Consider the following 16481-nt stretch of genomic DNA (forward strand, 5'->3'; position numbering starts at 1 on the left):
TTTATGATGGAGGAAAAAACCCTCACCAACATATCAAAATGTAAACTGGGTCAGCGAGGAAAAAATCTCAATGGCTACCACTTTGAATACATTATAAAGCAGAGGAAATGCAAAAGGTTTGCAGGCAGACATTTACTCATTTGGACAATTAATGATTAATGGCAATGCTGTCCTTACATAACTCATTAGCCTACAACAGCTGGGATTACTACGGGTTGAAGCACTGCTTATGTATCATAACTCTAACAGCAATCATCACTGTTCCATAACCAAAGTGAAATAATTTTCCATGTGGTATACTGGCAAACATCAAAACAAACCTGGTAACAATTAGAAGTTTGAGGGGAAAACAAAAATCTGTAAACTTGAGAAATTATGAAAAAAGTAGTTTTGAAACTTTGTTATATTCTTGAAGTTTCGTTCCACTTTCAACCCTATCAAAAGCTTCATCTAGAATATGGGAAATATTTGTTATGGTTCTGGACTTAATTAAAATGTTTTAATTTGAAAATCAACAAAAAAGATGGAGCACACACACATTATTGGTACTGAATGAAAAGTTATTTTGAGCCTTTTAATAAAAGTATCAATTTAGTTACATAAAATTTATACATTATGCTTCTTCAAATGTGTAAACATTTTTCAGTCATACATTGCCAATAGTGCAGTTCATATATTGAAAAATTCTGAGCTGGCTACACAAACAAAGATAATCCTGGCAGACATTAAATAGTAAAATATTTCAAGTATGCAACAGGCAGTGTCCTTACATTTGGACCTTCCATACAAGCAAGTTTCAGTGGTGTGGTTTGCTGCACAACAGACATGTGGGATTAGATTTTCTTAACAATGGGTAGAAAATCCAATCTCACTGAGGATCAGATCTACTTTATCAAGACCCCTTAGCTTTAAGTTAAGCCATACTGGTACAATATAGAGTAGCTGCCATGTATTACAATCACTCGAGTACAAGCACATGACAAATCAGATCACCATCCAGAGTTTCATTAGAAGCATTTTTCTAAAACTCTCAGATGCACTGTTCCCTCTGTTGCCAATATGATGAATTTTTAGTCCAAATCACATTTCACATTGCTTTGACCAACATTTAAAATTTCATAACCATAATAGCATTTCAATGTATTATTGGGTTATTCATATGACCTTATTTGGTCAGTGTGCTTAGTTTACATTGAACACAAAACTAATTTGGTCTTAATTTTCTATTTTCATTAACCGCATTAGCTGATAAAGCTCTTACCATGAGTGTACAGTTCTTCAGATACAGTTGTTTTAGTTTCAAGTCTGCATATGGAATCTACATATGGAACCTACATATGGAACTTTCATGACATGCAAGTTTTAAAGTACCAGTGTTGCACTAAGATGACAAAAACATGTTACATTTTGTGATCCTGCACTCCTATAAAACAGCTGAAAAGAATTTACATGAAATCACTGCACTTCGTAGTGTATACACTGCAGCACAATTAAATTACACCAATATATTCAATTATGTTTTCAATCCATCTCAAATTTGGAGGAAGTCCTTGACAATTAATTGGGGGTTAGGGAAGCATCAGGAAAAGGAGAAATATTCTTGACATCTAATTATGAAATATATGATGTTAGCATTGATGTCTGGCAAGGTCATGTAAACAGTGTATGCAAGTCTGCACAGAAAAGACGTCATAGTTATTGGCTCTAGTTCCAATTGGCAAATACATTAATAAAGGATTACGTTTATCCAAAAAAAAGAAAATGCACCCATTTGATCTATGATCACTGAATAAGACAAGCCCTACTGTTCTTAGTCACATTATTTTTGACATAAAATACATTGAGTTTTCACATCTATTAATGATGAACTTTGGATCAGATTCAAACTATTGGGTTTTCCTCACACCCCAATGTAGTTTGCATAGAACCACCCAGTTTGTGGAATTGAATCAAAACACACATTTGAAAGAACGTGTCAACAGGACACCATAGATATAGAAATCTGATATCGATTTTTTTTTTAATTGAAAGTTGTGAATTTACCTTTAATGATAGTTTATCAATGAAATCAACAAGCTAGCAAGGAATGCTATATTTGCACCTGTGACCCCCACCCTGGTGAGTTTGCAGTTTTGGCTGTTGGGGAGGGGAGGTGGGGGAGCAAATTGGAAAAATACATCAACATGAACCACATTTCAGAAGACTACTGGCAGAAGCCCAGAAGCAGGGCACATCCCTTCCCTCCTAAGCAGTGCATGGCATATGTCAAGCAAGAGGAAAGAATGAAGAGAGAATAAAGTAAAGTTAAACTATTCCCATATTTTCTGAGGAGTGTGTAGATTGGAACATACTGTTCAGTGCCCAACTGCTGTAATTTGTGTGTATACACACACACACACACACAAAAGAACACCTGCAAATGGAAGACATAGTGCCTAAATGCAAGGATTCCAAGTTGCGACAGGACAATTAGAACACAAAGGTAATCGTTGAAAGTTTTAAATTGGCTTCACATTCCCTATTTCAGCACACGTAGAAGCTGCAGTTCCTATGTACTGGAACCTTTGCCAGCAATGGAAAACACATTCTGGAATTTGACTTACATTGCGAGAATAGAGGACTTCATTGCAACTAAGTGGCTTTTAAAGCTTTAAACTATTTTTGTCTTACAATCATCCTTATTCAGTTGACTGCCAGAAAAATCAATGGGTTTGAAAAATTGAATGATACATTGCTGCACCAGAATTACACCACAATGTAGACTTGTTTCATAAACAAAAATCCGAGGGGAGTACTTTCAGTATGAAGTATTCTCTACCTATATAATTGTATTTTATTTTTTAAAAAACACATTTCTACCTGGTTGGAGATGTATTCAATGCTGTTACTTTGCTTCCATTTGTTCTCACATCAAGAGGCATTGTTAGTGACGGAGATTACATATCATTGAAGAAACTTGGTTCAAGATGACACAAAATGGCAGTTCCCCATAGAGGAAAAGTGAATGACAAAAATATTCCCCACTAACATGTATAATTTTTTTTTTTAAGTTAGCAAAAAGATCTTGTGCTGAAGAGTATTGCAAAAGGCTTTCCTTTAAGTGAATACATTGGTAGCATTTATTTTCTATTTCAATCAACTTTGTTTTAAAAAAGTATTGGACCTAAATCCAAATTATACATGTAGAATAAATAGAATACATATCAGACAGCACGGAATGAAATGGTAAAAACTCCTAAATATTCTGGAATTACAACTGTGCTCACACTTTTGAAAGAATATATTTAGATTGAAATGCAATCACCACATAAAGTAAAACCACTTCATTCTAAGTGAAGAGAAGTTGCACTAAAGCAATTTAAAATTACAAGTTTATTAATGGTGACTTGTTCTAATTAGCCCAAGAGTCACTTTTTGGTTGACTGCTAATCTATTTGTCTTTATAAATATATATCAAATTGAAAATACAATTATGTCTGAAAAACTACCCATGAAATACACCTGAGATTGGTCAGCAGGTATTTAAAGAGCTTTAAACAGAAGACAGTTCAAGTTTGCTTCAGTTAGCATCATTTAAACAGTTACCCCAGGGACAAGGATGGCCATTTAATCATTCATACAGTGCCCCATTTTTTAAAATGTGAATTTTACTCTCAATGAAAAGATTAATGCTGGGAATATTGAATACTTTTTGCATCCAATGTTAGCATAAGGCACTCAAGTCAAATACACAATGGTTACTCATGAAATAAAGCCCACTCAATTTTTGCCTCGACATTATGCCTTAATCCCAAACCTCTGCAGAGCATCACAAACTGTACCAGTAAGAATTTGTCCCATTTCCCACACCAGCTATCAAGACCTAAGTCAGATGCCCAACACAGTGCCATGTTACTAGGGGCAATTTTGTGTTCTCTGACATTCACTAGGAATTGGTTTGAGATTGCTCAATTTCATTTCATCTGCTGACATTTATAGTGGCAGAGAAAAGGCAATGGGGCAGAGTTCAATCTATTTTAACACCAGTCCTATACAGCAACAGTGTATGGAGTCTCTTTCCCTCCTTCCACTGATTTCTAGACCCACTCACATTGTTAAATGTAGATATGGAAAAAAATTACAAACAGGAATAGTGCACCCAAGTAGGTAAGTCATTATTAATGGGTCCCAGAACAAATTCAAGATCAAGTGTAATCACTCAAGCTGAACCCTTTGTATATACAGCACCATCATTGCATTGGAAACACAGTACAGGTCCCCGCTATGTAAACACTAATGTAGCCTTGCACAATACAGATCATCCAACAAGAAACAAATAGCAGCGAGTGAACTAGATCCAGTTGATCCAGATTCACACCACCCATCTAATATAAACATGTTATTCATGGAAAATAACTTAACAATGATAACCTGGACAAAGATAGGGAATATTTGTTTTGTATTCTTCACTGATTTCAGCACAACCAGCACAGTGTAAATCACAGAAACTAGAGAGATTTTAAATCACACTGAAATATGGTTAAGATTTCAGATGTATAGAAATTTTAGAAACATGAGCTACAAGGCTCCAGTAGTGTTATCAGGTACAATATAGGTCCTATTTTTCAGGCAAATTATCCAGATGCCACCATTCACAGGAATAACAGGTGCTCCAATATTACACAAGCAAAATTACCTCGGCATACATGGTATTTTTGCTGCAAATTATTTCACTTTTGCTTTTGCCTCCCAAAAATCCCTCACTTAAGATTCCTCTATTCTTGCGTACATGTTCATTAACAAGTACAAAAGCAAAAAGATAATAACCTCAATTTCAGCCCCTCTCAAACAGGTTAATTATAAAGAGGCAAGACTAGGATTAAACATGTAGGACAGAGAGTCTTTAGCTATGTGTCTTTTGTTAAATACCCATTTGTTTAAAAATGAATTGCATTTCTAGATACTTACATGCATTAAATAACAAAAATAAATTGCACAGTAGTGTCATCACAATGGAACAAACCACAAAGCAACCTAACTGATTTTCTCTTTCACAAAAAAAAGTATTAATAGGACAGACTATGACATGTAATCCATACCTCCACCGTAGCTCACCTCCATCATTCTGATCAGGCACACTCGTTGAACTATTTATAATATGGCTGGTCACAAGATGTTCTCTATTTCCTCACTAAGACAGTTCGCTTTTTATCCCTGGTTTCAATTTGTTTGGTCTGTTTTCAGATTGATCAACTGTTTTTGAGGGGCTTTTAAGTCTTAGTACAGATTTTATTTTTGTTCGGGGTGGGGAGAGAGAGAGAGAGAGAGAGAAAAATCTGAAATCTCAATGTCACTGATGCGTTGACATACTCCAAGAGGAATCCCATTGGAGCACATCAAAGCTTTCACTGTTTCACTAAAAATTGGAGACAAAGGGCTTCAAGGATGCATCCTGGAAAGCAATTTTTAGATTACAAAATAGGCAGTTTTATTATTTTAAAAACTATAATCTGATATACAGACAGAGGTAACTATTTATTAAAGCGAGAGATGTCAAGAAAAATTTACCCAAAAAAAACCACAGGGCAGATGGAAATTTGGGGGTGGGGACAAAAATCACAGGAATCGGTTAAAAGATTAGGTAAATCACTTACTTCACAAAAGAAAAAAAAACGTTTAAAACATTACGATCACTAAATGATAGGTGCTACGTTAATAGCAACACTTGCTCTGGCCAACAGTATCCACCCGAACTGCAGAGCTAATTCATCAGCTGATCTTCTGGTACAGCTTCCCCTGCACACCCTGCTACAGAACTAAATGGGACATTTTGGAAGACTGATCCTTTTGGGTCGGATGCTTTGTTTTGTTTTGATTTGACTTAGATTGAACTACTACAACACTGTAGGGCCTGCTGACGGGTGTATTGCCTTTAGTGCTGACCTGTGTAGCTGGGGGTGTCCGTGACATTAGAGTCAAAACTAAAACACATCATGCAAAAGAAACGCTGTTCTGAAATGTCCCATCTGTAACAGGTCCAGTGGCTCAGCGCACAGCAGATACTTGAAGCAGCCAGCCAGAAGATCTGCTGATACCTCAGCTGTGCAGCTCCAGCTCATCTTGCTGGCATGAGTAATCGAGGCAAACAAATAAGGAAATAGAAGATGGAAAGAATATAGGAGTTTTAAAGCTGCAAGCAAGTCAATTTTCAGGTGATAATGGAAATTTTTCAAATTATGTTGCTAGGAGAATAAAAGGAACACATCATAAGAGGTTACATAAATCAAGGACATCACATTGTAACAAATTACAGACCGTACTTATCGTTCAAGATGCAGCACACAGAATTTGCCTAAATTGGACTTTGGTGAAAAAGTAGATCAATGAACAAGAAAGTGGGCCGATTTTCCAAATATATACTCCTGGTTTGAAAGGTCATCTGTTGAGAGCATGCCCGCGATTTCTCGATATGCATTCCTGGCGAGTAAGGCTCTGCATCAGGAGCGTACTTTCAGAAAGTCGGCCCACAGATATTTAGCATATTCACGAGTATCTAAGCAATTGTTCATACCCAGTTCAGTTTATCTTTAGAACGGTCTGAGAATATGATCGATATTGAAAATATATTTAATAACCTATACATTTTTTAAAATGTCAAATAAATAGCAGTACAAGGCAGTGGTTTCATTTGTGCCATGCATTGAAGAACTCTGCACTTAAAAAATACTAGCCATCTGTCGCCAAAATTATAGCAGCACCAAAAATGCCAACATTCTGCCCAAGTAGTTTCATTTGATTCCAGAACTCAATCCGGCGGGAATTGTGCCAATAGCCAACATTTCCATCAATAAAGAGAACTACAATGGGCATAAGAACCGAGAGTATCTGGGCTGCAGTCCGTACACAATACCCAGAGAGGAAAGACAAGGCCAGCACGGCATACAGTACAAACAGCAACTGTAGTGTAACTTCACCTCCTATGATGTGGTTCAGATAGGCCAGGCGGTCCTCTTTGCTGTGCTGCAGGGAGTAGGCCTGTAAATTAAAGACAGTGCAATTAGAATGCCACAACTTGAAGATAAAGTATAGCATAATTGGTGCAAGGCCTAAATTGCCATCTTTTCTAAGGGTTGCTTGTTCTTGTGAATAGCATATCAATTTCTATGGTTGTACTTTGCTGTCTCAGCCCAAAAACCACCTCAAATGCCATTCTGCAATGTTGACAGGCTTTGGGGGATGGGTAAAAAAAGTGAAGAAAGCATAGATGTGAAGAATTAGGCTAACACTCGTCCCAAATATGTACTCCAAACAAAAAAAGCAGATGTTGCCGCAATGAAGCTGCAGGGCAAAGCTAAAATGTGCAACCTCCCGCATCCAAGTAGCACTGGTAGTCACCTGATCCTTATCAATAATAAACGATACAATATTGGTATGCATATAAAAGAGTTACTAGTGTAAAGAAAATAATTATAGTTTGTGACTGTAAGAGAAGCATGCTTACTTTATGACCACAGTTAGCTGTACAATGTCAGGATGGTCAAATACTCACCACACAAATAAGGTAGATGCCAAGAAACACTTGTCCAGTAGACTGTAATGACCTTGTGCGTGGCTTCTGCCGATACACCTCGCCAGCACCACTCGCTAAAATCAGAAATCCTCCAATAATGGCTATAGTTCTGGAATACATTCTTACCTATGGGATTCAAAATGCTTATTTGTATATTTCATCTACATACTGACATTTTTTCCCCTTCATCAATCTAGCATCGAAAATATGGCATGCAATTTACATATAGTGAACCTTGAATAGTAAAGTGCCACATTAGCTCAAAAATATATCTAAAATCAGAACTTTGTCACCGCCCAGATGAAGTGAATTGGCCGGTGGCATATGTTTGAAATCCAATGAATCTCAAACATTCTACCCTCGTAAAATTGAAAATGTGGCACCAGATACAATCAATGCTCAATCCTGTTGAAATACAACCTTCCAACAAAATGTTATTTCAGACGGAAATGTGTCTGTTTTGAGGGATAAGGGAGATTGAAGCAGAGGCACTGCTATTTTGAGGGATTTCAGTTGGGGCAAGCAAAATTAAGTTCTCAATTACTTTGAACATCAGTGCTATTAAAAATTAACTTCAAACATTATTTAATGAGAAGTGCATTATTTTCTGAAAATCTTCGTCGTGGGTAAGCAGCCTCTGAAACCCCAGTTTAGTGGGGGATTTTTAAACATTATCTAGGCATTCCCCAATCAATATTTGGTTTTACCTGGTACATCAATAGGTACACAAAATGAATGCCATGTACACAGCAAATGAACAAGAGTAAAATCCACCTCAAATCACATTTCAGTCATCCCATAAACCTGCTCCCTCCCTCACTAACTCAGCTGGCCACAGAAATTGGTGAAGATGGCCGCAGTTACCTACCTGTCCTCTCTGCTATAGTTTAGGATGTGAGATTCAGGTGGCTATGAAAGGGAAGGAAGGGAAGGAAATAAAGAAAAAAATATTGGAATACCATTTAAGTCATAGCCCTGTTTAAGTGAACGAAAATTCAAGTTCAAAATCTTTTACAATACTGACACAGATATAAGCTATACACCAAACTTGAGCCTCCTCCTCACCTCTGCAGCCCCCTCAAAGCCCGGAATAAAAATAACTTGCATGTAGGCTACACTCTAACTCAAACTGATACTGAGGTCTGTACGCGAGTTATAGCATAGCTCAGATTCTCCATGTGGTGTAAGTTAGCAATCCAGCATCCAACTTTACCTTACCAGGTGATTTATATATTTTGGGATTTAATCCTCATCGGCTTTCCCAACACCAAAAGCCATCCCCAGCCAAGGGTGTGTGATGAGAATACAACTCACTCCCAGGGTTGTGCCAATACTATTCTGTAACTGGCACTAGTCTAAGAAGTTTCACCCTTCAATTTTCCCTCTTCGTGGGTAAACAGTTACCCTGAATTCAAAGATGAAACTTTGCAGTAACAAACCACAGACTACTAATCTGTGGCAGACATTAGTATGTGCAACAGAATGACACCAAAATGTAATTACTTCTTGCTATCTGCATTTGTACAGGGGTGCAGAATGTAAGCTGCACTTGCAGTAGGATCATACATTTATACAGTTTATTCATACAGAACATCAACAATTTTGTTTTTCTTACCTTGAGCCAGTCCCCATAATGCACTTGCTCTCCAATGTATGATGCATATGTGCTCACAGCCAACTGAAGGGCAGCTCCCAAAGCAAACCATCTCCTCTTCACTCCAAAGGACATGAAACTGGCACAAATAACTGCAGCACCCATGTCAAAATAGAGGTACGGCACTGGAATATCCGGCTTCCTAAAGAGAAGGCATAAGGCCGTCATCATCACTGGAAAACCAGCAAACAAAAATCTAGTCTTACTAGATGTGTATTTGAAGTGGTTGTTAAGCCCTTTTTGCATAAGCCAGTCAATTTTCAATGCAATTCCTGACATCCTTGGTACTAAAAAAAAAATCAATTACTTCAACATCCTTAGATAGCAGTAATGGACCAAATCTTGCTGGACTAGGGCATCACGCGGCGCATGCAGTCAGTTAAGACTTTTTCCTGCACTCTTTAGAGCAAAAAAAAATTGCGGCAGAACTTGCTGCAAGTGCGAGCTGATAACTGGGCATTTGGGACCCTGGTGAACAACAGGACCAACAGTGTATCTCCTCAACCAATGAGATTTAACGGATGAGAACGAAACAGAGGAACGTAGGAGAAGGAGGGTGAATTAGAGTTAAATCAGGTACAGAAAGAGAAATAAAGAGGGAAATAAAGATTGGATTAAGAGAGAGAAAAAAGACAAAGGAAAAGTAAGAAAACATTTACAATGTAAAATTTGAGATTTTAAACATCTCAAACAACAATTTTCTACATGCAGGAATGAGACTCAACAGTTTAAATTGTTCCCTTTCTGGGCCAGAGAGATTGATCGGCATTGCATTAGCAATTAGCACATCATTAAAAGGGTACTTACGCTATTAATTATGAGCCCTAACTTTCTGCAGTGAGTTTAACAGACAATTAATGTGCAAATCCAACAAGTTGTTAAAAATAACGGGGAGGCTAAGGGCGAGATACCATTTGTGCGAAGCAAACGGCAGAGCAGCGTAAATTACCAGCAAGTTCTGGAGATTCGCAACTCACGGCGTTTCTCTTCATCCCCTGAACTTGCTGAGTGATTTATGCATTAATAACGGCATGCGTCGATAACAGCCGTTATTTTTCCATGATGTGGAGATGCCGGTGATGGACTGGGGTTGACAATTGTAAACAATTTTACAACACCAAGGTAGTTATAGTCCAACGATTTTTATTTGAAATCTACAAGCTTTCGGAGGCTTCCTCCTTCCTCAGGTAAATGCCACGGTAACCTCTGCAAGACATGCCAGATCATTGACACAGATACCACCATCACACGAGAGGACACCACCCACCAGGTGCATGGTTCATACTCCTGTGACTCGGCCAATGTTGTCTACCTCATACGCTGCAGGAAAGGATGCCCCGGAGCATGGTACATTGGCGAGACCATGCAGACACTGCGACAACGGATGAACGGACACCGCGCAACAATCGCCAAACAGGAGGGTTCCCTCCCAGTCGGGGAACACTTCAGCAGTCAGGGACATTCAGCCACCGATCTTCGGGGAAGCGTTCTCCAAGGCGGCCTTCAAGACACACGACAACGCAAAATCGTCGAGCAGAAATTGATAGCCAAGTTCCGCACCCATGAGGACGGCCTCAACCGGGATCTTGGGTTCATGTCACGCTACACGTTACCCCACCAGCGAACAAAAGCTATCTGTTTTTAATATAATGGGTCATTTGCTGGCTTTCTCTGCCTTCCGGATGTTTCTGCCTCTCTCTTTTTTTTTCCTGTTTGTTTTTTTGTTGAATGTGTATTCGGGGGTTCTGTAGGTGACACCTCTCTGTCTGAACACGGTGATTGCCTTGGCAACGGGCAGTTGCAGGGGCAGTCTGTAAACACCATGTATTGTTCTGTGATGTATAAATGCGTAGGCTTCAAGGAGCTCCTGAACATTTACCTGAGGAAGGAGGAAGCCTCCGAAAGCTTGTAGATTTCAAATAAAAATCGTTGGACTATAACTTGGTGGTGTAAAATTGTTTACAGTTATTTTTCCAAGAAGATTTGGCCTATTATTTATAGACTGAATTTCACAAAATCTTATAATCAATCGAAGCAAATCACTAACCAGACTGAGCATTAGTTTAAGACTACAACTCTCAGGTGCCATATGCAACAAAGGAGTACCAACTCCCCTACATTAGCATTGAGAGTGCAATGCAGCCCAATCTCAGCTGATTGGCTTTGCCTCCATCATGGCAGTCTTGTTGCCAGAACTTGGCAGCCTGTTTGTCCATATTAAATGAGTGAGGTTAAATTTCTTGTGCTCCAGAGAGCCACCCTATCAGTCGCAGCACCCTGAAGCCTAGAAAATTTTAATTTACTTAGAACTAACTCACTGCAAATAGCAAGTGCATCTCAGTCCTGTGTTCCCAAAGCCTTCCCCCACTGCCTTAGCAGATAAATGGTATAATACTGATCTATACAGAACAAAAAACTCACAGGTTCAGTTCCTGTGAGTTGACTGATCACAGCCAAAGCAATAATAGGAAACTACAACAGGCCTCAGCATCCTTGGCTGAGGCAGATGCAGAAAAAGAAATTTAAAAATCATCTAGAGTTCCTGCTCGAGCGCTATCCAGTGAACCCGGGTAAAAAGTGCACTGATTCCTCCGCAGCCAGTCCACCAAAACTCATTGCTGAAGCTCACATATAAAGAACGGATCCTTTGGGGAGATACTAGAAGGCTGGAGGGACTAATAATCTTCCTTTCGGAAGAGATGGGGAGAAAATTTGAGGGTGGGGGAAAAAATACAACTTGAATGAAGTAGTTTAATGATTCTTCGCCCCTCAGTGCAATTTTTAGATATCAGGGATAAATATCAATCCACTCCTCAATAGTGCAAAAGTTGTCTGATTTCACATTGATTAATAGTGCACATCCTGTGGGTAATATACCAACTGACATTAGCTTCGAGTGGTCAAATTACTCTCATGCTGAGTTCAGCCAACATACTTGAACCCTGAATAAAGTCCACTATTTTTAATGCACATTAGGTAGTATGCTTTTTTCATCTATAATGAAATATATTTGAAGTAACTAATAAGTGCCCAATATAGTACCAATAGCTGAATAGTTAAATGAACTGCATGCCTTGGTACTAAGCCATAGAAATGTGGGAGATTCAATTTCAACCCCCTGATCTGCACTTGCCAAGGATGATCTAAGTCTTCCCCCCCCACCCCACCCAAGAGTTCACCTAACCATCTGGAGCCTATCATTTACCACCCTCCTGTGATTAAAAGTTATACGCACTAAAGTAAAAACCACAGAGGCAGAGGGACTGAAGACAATTCCAGAGCAGATTTGTAGCATACAGCATCACCGTTCAGAACTACACAATCAGAGTTAGAAGTGTCATAATATGCAAAGGGAAATTTACACTCCTTGGAAAAAGTCAAGAACTACTTCAAACTATTCTGGAAATGTGTAAGCATTATACATGGTGAAGGAAGAAGTATTTTGGTCTGGAGCACTGCTGTTCTTGTGCAGCTGTTGCACATAACCACAAACAGCTGACAGAAGAAATACTAAAGAGGCAGCATTTTATGTTCAATACTTCTAAGCTACTGCCATCAGTTTCTGAAAATTGACACTGCAAAATGTTCTTAATCTACAATGTAAAATGCTGAGAGCAGCAATTTGCAATAAGTAATTTTTATAATGCTGACCTCACTTCTCCCATTAAGGTGGAGGCCTCATAATAAGTCTCCATTATTCATACCTCAACTACCAAATAGTTGACCAGCAATTAGCAAAATAATATTTTTTAAACATTTTGTAGCTTTTTATTTTCCAATTTCATATCCTTTCTTGATTGTGGCGAGCTATAAATCCATAGGCGCTGACAGCCCTAATCTCACAAGTAACAATTCTTCACGCACGAGCCTTGGTATGACAGGCTGATAGTTGGGGCTGCAATTGCATCTATCGTCAGACATCAACATACACAAACTTCCTAACAAAAGTCACTAAATAATAAATCAGGAGCATGAACCCTTGTTAATTTTCCCCCTCACTCACAAGGGAATCATCGAGGCCAATTTTGCACCCCAATACCTCCCATATTAAGTCAACTAACACAGCACAGACTGGAGATAGTATCTGGGATCTTCCTGGCCAGTGAATGAGCGATATTTCCCTTCAGTTCAATGTCAGCAACAACTTGCATTTACATGGTACCTTTAAATCCCTTCCCTTCGACCATGCTTCAGTTCCCGAAAACCCAGTTTCCCTTCTCCATGACATCCACTGTTTTGTCTTTCTAAAGTTAAAAGACATCTTCCTGCCCGGTGAACAGTGGAGTTGTTACTGTGTAAACCCACCGAGGCATCGGAAGTCAGGTATAAAATTTAAGAACAGGTCGGATTTAATTTGTGGTGAATCAGAGCTGGCAGTGGATCATTCAACAGGAGGAACTGCACTGCCATTGGCTGCCAGCTGTTCCCATGACAACTCCATGACTGGATATTTCGGTGCAATCTTTTTTAAAATCTTTAGTGGACGGGGGTGGAGGGAATCCATCTCAGAATTTCCGTGCCTGATCCTTGGTGCTGTTTGAAATGGAGAATGCCAAGCTCCCGTTTAATTAATCTTTTAATACAACTCGTATTTACAATTCTACCAGTTTTTTGAATATTTAGTCCTCATGAAAAATGGACACAGAAAAAAGAAAGTTAAGCCACTTGTTAATCGAGAAGCCGGATTCTCCCCAGGCCCCAATCTCCTTGTCTTTTCCAGGGCCCCGAAGTTCCAAGCTCTGCTCCGCAGCCTCCCTGTGTCACACTCACCTGCGCTGCTCGGCCCGCTCGGCGAACAGCATCAACATGCTGAAGCAGTTCCAGAAAGGGAAACGGGTCAGGATAATGGCGCCGAAGCGCATGAGGAGTTTAAAGACCCGCCTGCGAGCGTCCAGCGCCATTACTTATCGGACCGCCCGTCTGCAACACAACTCCGGCCGGAAACCCACTTCCGAGCGCTAGGTTCCCCTTTGCCAGCAACAGAATCATTGTTCCTGGGACAGAGTTCTCAGCTGTTAAATATTGTTGGCTAACTATCTAAATCTTACTCAATGTATTTTAAAATATAATCTATTCTGTTATGTGTCACCTTTTAAAAAAAAAAGAAAGTCGGGGACACGTGGGTTTGTGGTCAGTCTAACTCTGACATCAATCTTATTCCTAACAGTTCCCTAATTTTCAGTTATGTCCTGGTGTTTGGTAGGGGTTTCAATTTGATTTGTGCTGTTTATTAACTTACAAAATAATGAAATGATAATTTGAATAACAATTTATACATTACAAGACAATAGCTAATTAAAAAGGGTCAGAAAAAGAGAATAGAATTATTTTCTAAAGAGCTGTGTACTGAGCATTAAGAACGAAGAAACAAACTTACATTTATATAGCACCGTTCACAAACTAACAACATCCCAACATGTCAATGAAATACTTTTGAAGTACAGGATCTGTTATAATGTAGGGAACCACAGCAGGCAATTTGCAGAGAGCAAAGGCCCACAAACAACAATGAAATAAATAACTAGATAATCTGTTTTAGTGACATTGTTTGGGGGATAAATGTTGGCCAGGATACCCCTGTTCTTCTTCAGATAGTGCCATGGGATCTTTTACATCCACCTGAGAGGGCATGCGGGGTTTCAGTTTAAAATCTCATCCAAAAGACAACACCACCAACAGTGCAACGCTCCGTCGGTACTATGCTGAAATGCCAGCCTGGATTATGGGCTTAAGTCTCTGAAGTGGGGCTTGAATCCGCAAACTTTATGACTCAGAGGCGAGATTGCTACCACTGAGCCAAGGCAGATGACTCAATTACAGAACTCAATGCCCTTATGAAAGAGCCAAGATCATTATTGTTAGAAAAATGGCGATATAAGTGATTTTTAATTAAAATAGTACCCTGTAGACACAGTGAAGCTATCAAAATAGCATGAGATGGGTATGAACAAATTACATAGAATTTTACAGCACAGAAACAGGCCATTCGCCCCAACAGGTCTATGCCGGTGTTAATGTTCCACACAAACCTTCTCCCATCTTACTGTGTCACTATATCCTTCTATTCCTTTCTCCCTCATGTACTTAACTAGCTTCCCTTTAAATGCATCTATGAAGCACAGACCAAGTTTTTGCATTGAAATGAGACAGGAAGGGACATTAATCACCCTACCACCTTAATTTCCACTAGTTCATAGATGGCATGTCCGAATCCAGGAGCATCCAAAAAAAACTTTTATGCATCTGTAAAAAAAAACTTCAAGAACTATAATACTTATTCAACCATTCAATAAATTTGATTATTTTTACATCCATAAATGAAATATACAAGTTTGACATCATAATACAATTAAAGTGAATCACAAGTATGATTTGACATAGTGTCAAATGAATAATAAGAAATAAAACAGTTGCAGGGCGACATCTGTAGTTTTTGACATATAATAAGCCTGGAAAATCATTATATGTCAAGACTCAATTACTTCTATTCATAATCATCGTAATGTGACTGTCATCAAGGGCAGTGTAAATACACAGTGTAAGCCTCACAGAATTGTAGATTTGTAGCATCAAAGATATAAACAAATTATTTAACATTATTTCATGAATACTCACTCTAAACAAACCATACCTCTCTACCTCTCTTTCTTTAAGATGGTCCTTAAAACCTACCTCTTTGACCAAGCTTTTGGTCACCTGTCCTACGATCTCCGTAGGTGGCTTGTGTCAAATTTTGTTTGATAATGCTCCTGTGAAGCTCCTTGGGATGTTTTACTTTGCTAAAGGCACTTTATAAATGCAAATTGTTGTTGTTCACAGTGTATTAATTCCAACGTCTATGGATGCTCACTTTAATTCACCTAGGCCTCACCATATACAATTACCACATTGATGTTTACAGCTGCCACATTAATCCACAGAAACAATTAATCTAAATCACTTATGCCTTGTCCAGAATACAAGAATCATCACTCTGAATTGCTTTCAAAAAGTTTGGGATTCGAGTCTCTTTTTTCCACAAAACAAAACCTAATTTCTTCCAGTGCTCCAGTCTTTGCAATTCTGCAGTCTCAACCATATCATCAGGAAGAGACTGCGCAGAGTTTCAGTGCTTCCCCAGGGGGAGGGAGGAAAGATTGTAAAGGAGGTACCACAAACTGTTTTTGTGTACCTCCCTGCATGGAGAGTAGTTGCAAATCGACTTTGGCAAAAATAAGGGAGCAAGCAGAGCCCAGTGGTTGACAAAATGGTGTGTGGACCAGGTGGGGATGACAGAGA

General features: G+C 38.9%; 1 protein-coding gene across 1 annotated transcript; it reads right to left on the reverse strand.

Annotated features, from left to right (window-relative positions):
- Positions 1-560: 560 nt before the first annotated feature.
- On the reverse strand, positions 561-14142 carry tmem101 (transmembrane protein 101). Its single transcript, XM_067968962.1, has 4 exons — positions 13974-14142; positions 9165-9345; positions 7529-7675; positions 561-7014 (listed from the first exon to the last, which is right to left on the reverse strand). Exons 1-4 carry the CDS (start codon positions 14102-14104, stop codon positions 6706-6708), a joined length of 768 nt encoding a protein of 255 aa, XP_067825063.1. The 5' UTR covers positions 14105-14142; the 3' UTR covers positions 561-6705.
- Between the last annotated feature and the right edge of the window lie 2339 nt (positions 14143-16481).

This window comes from Heptranchias perlo, chromosome 30, assembly GCF_035084215.1.
Source record: "Heptranchias perlo isolate sHepPer1 chromosome 30, sHepPer1.hap1, whole genome shotgun sequence".
In the NCBI taxonomy this organism is placed as follows: domain Eukaryota; kingdom Metazoa; phylum Chordata; class Chondrichthyes; order Hexanchiformes; family Hexanchidae; genus Heptranchias; species Heptranchias perlo.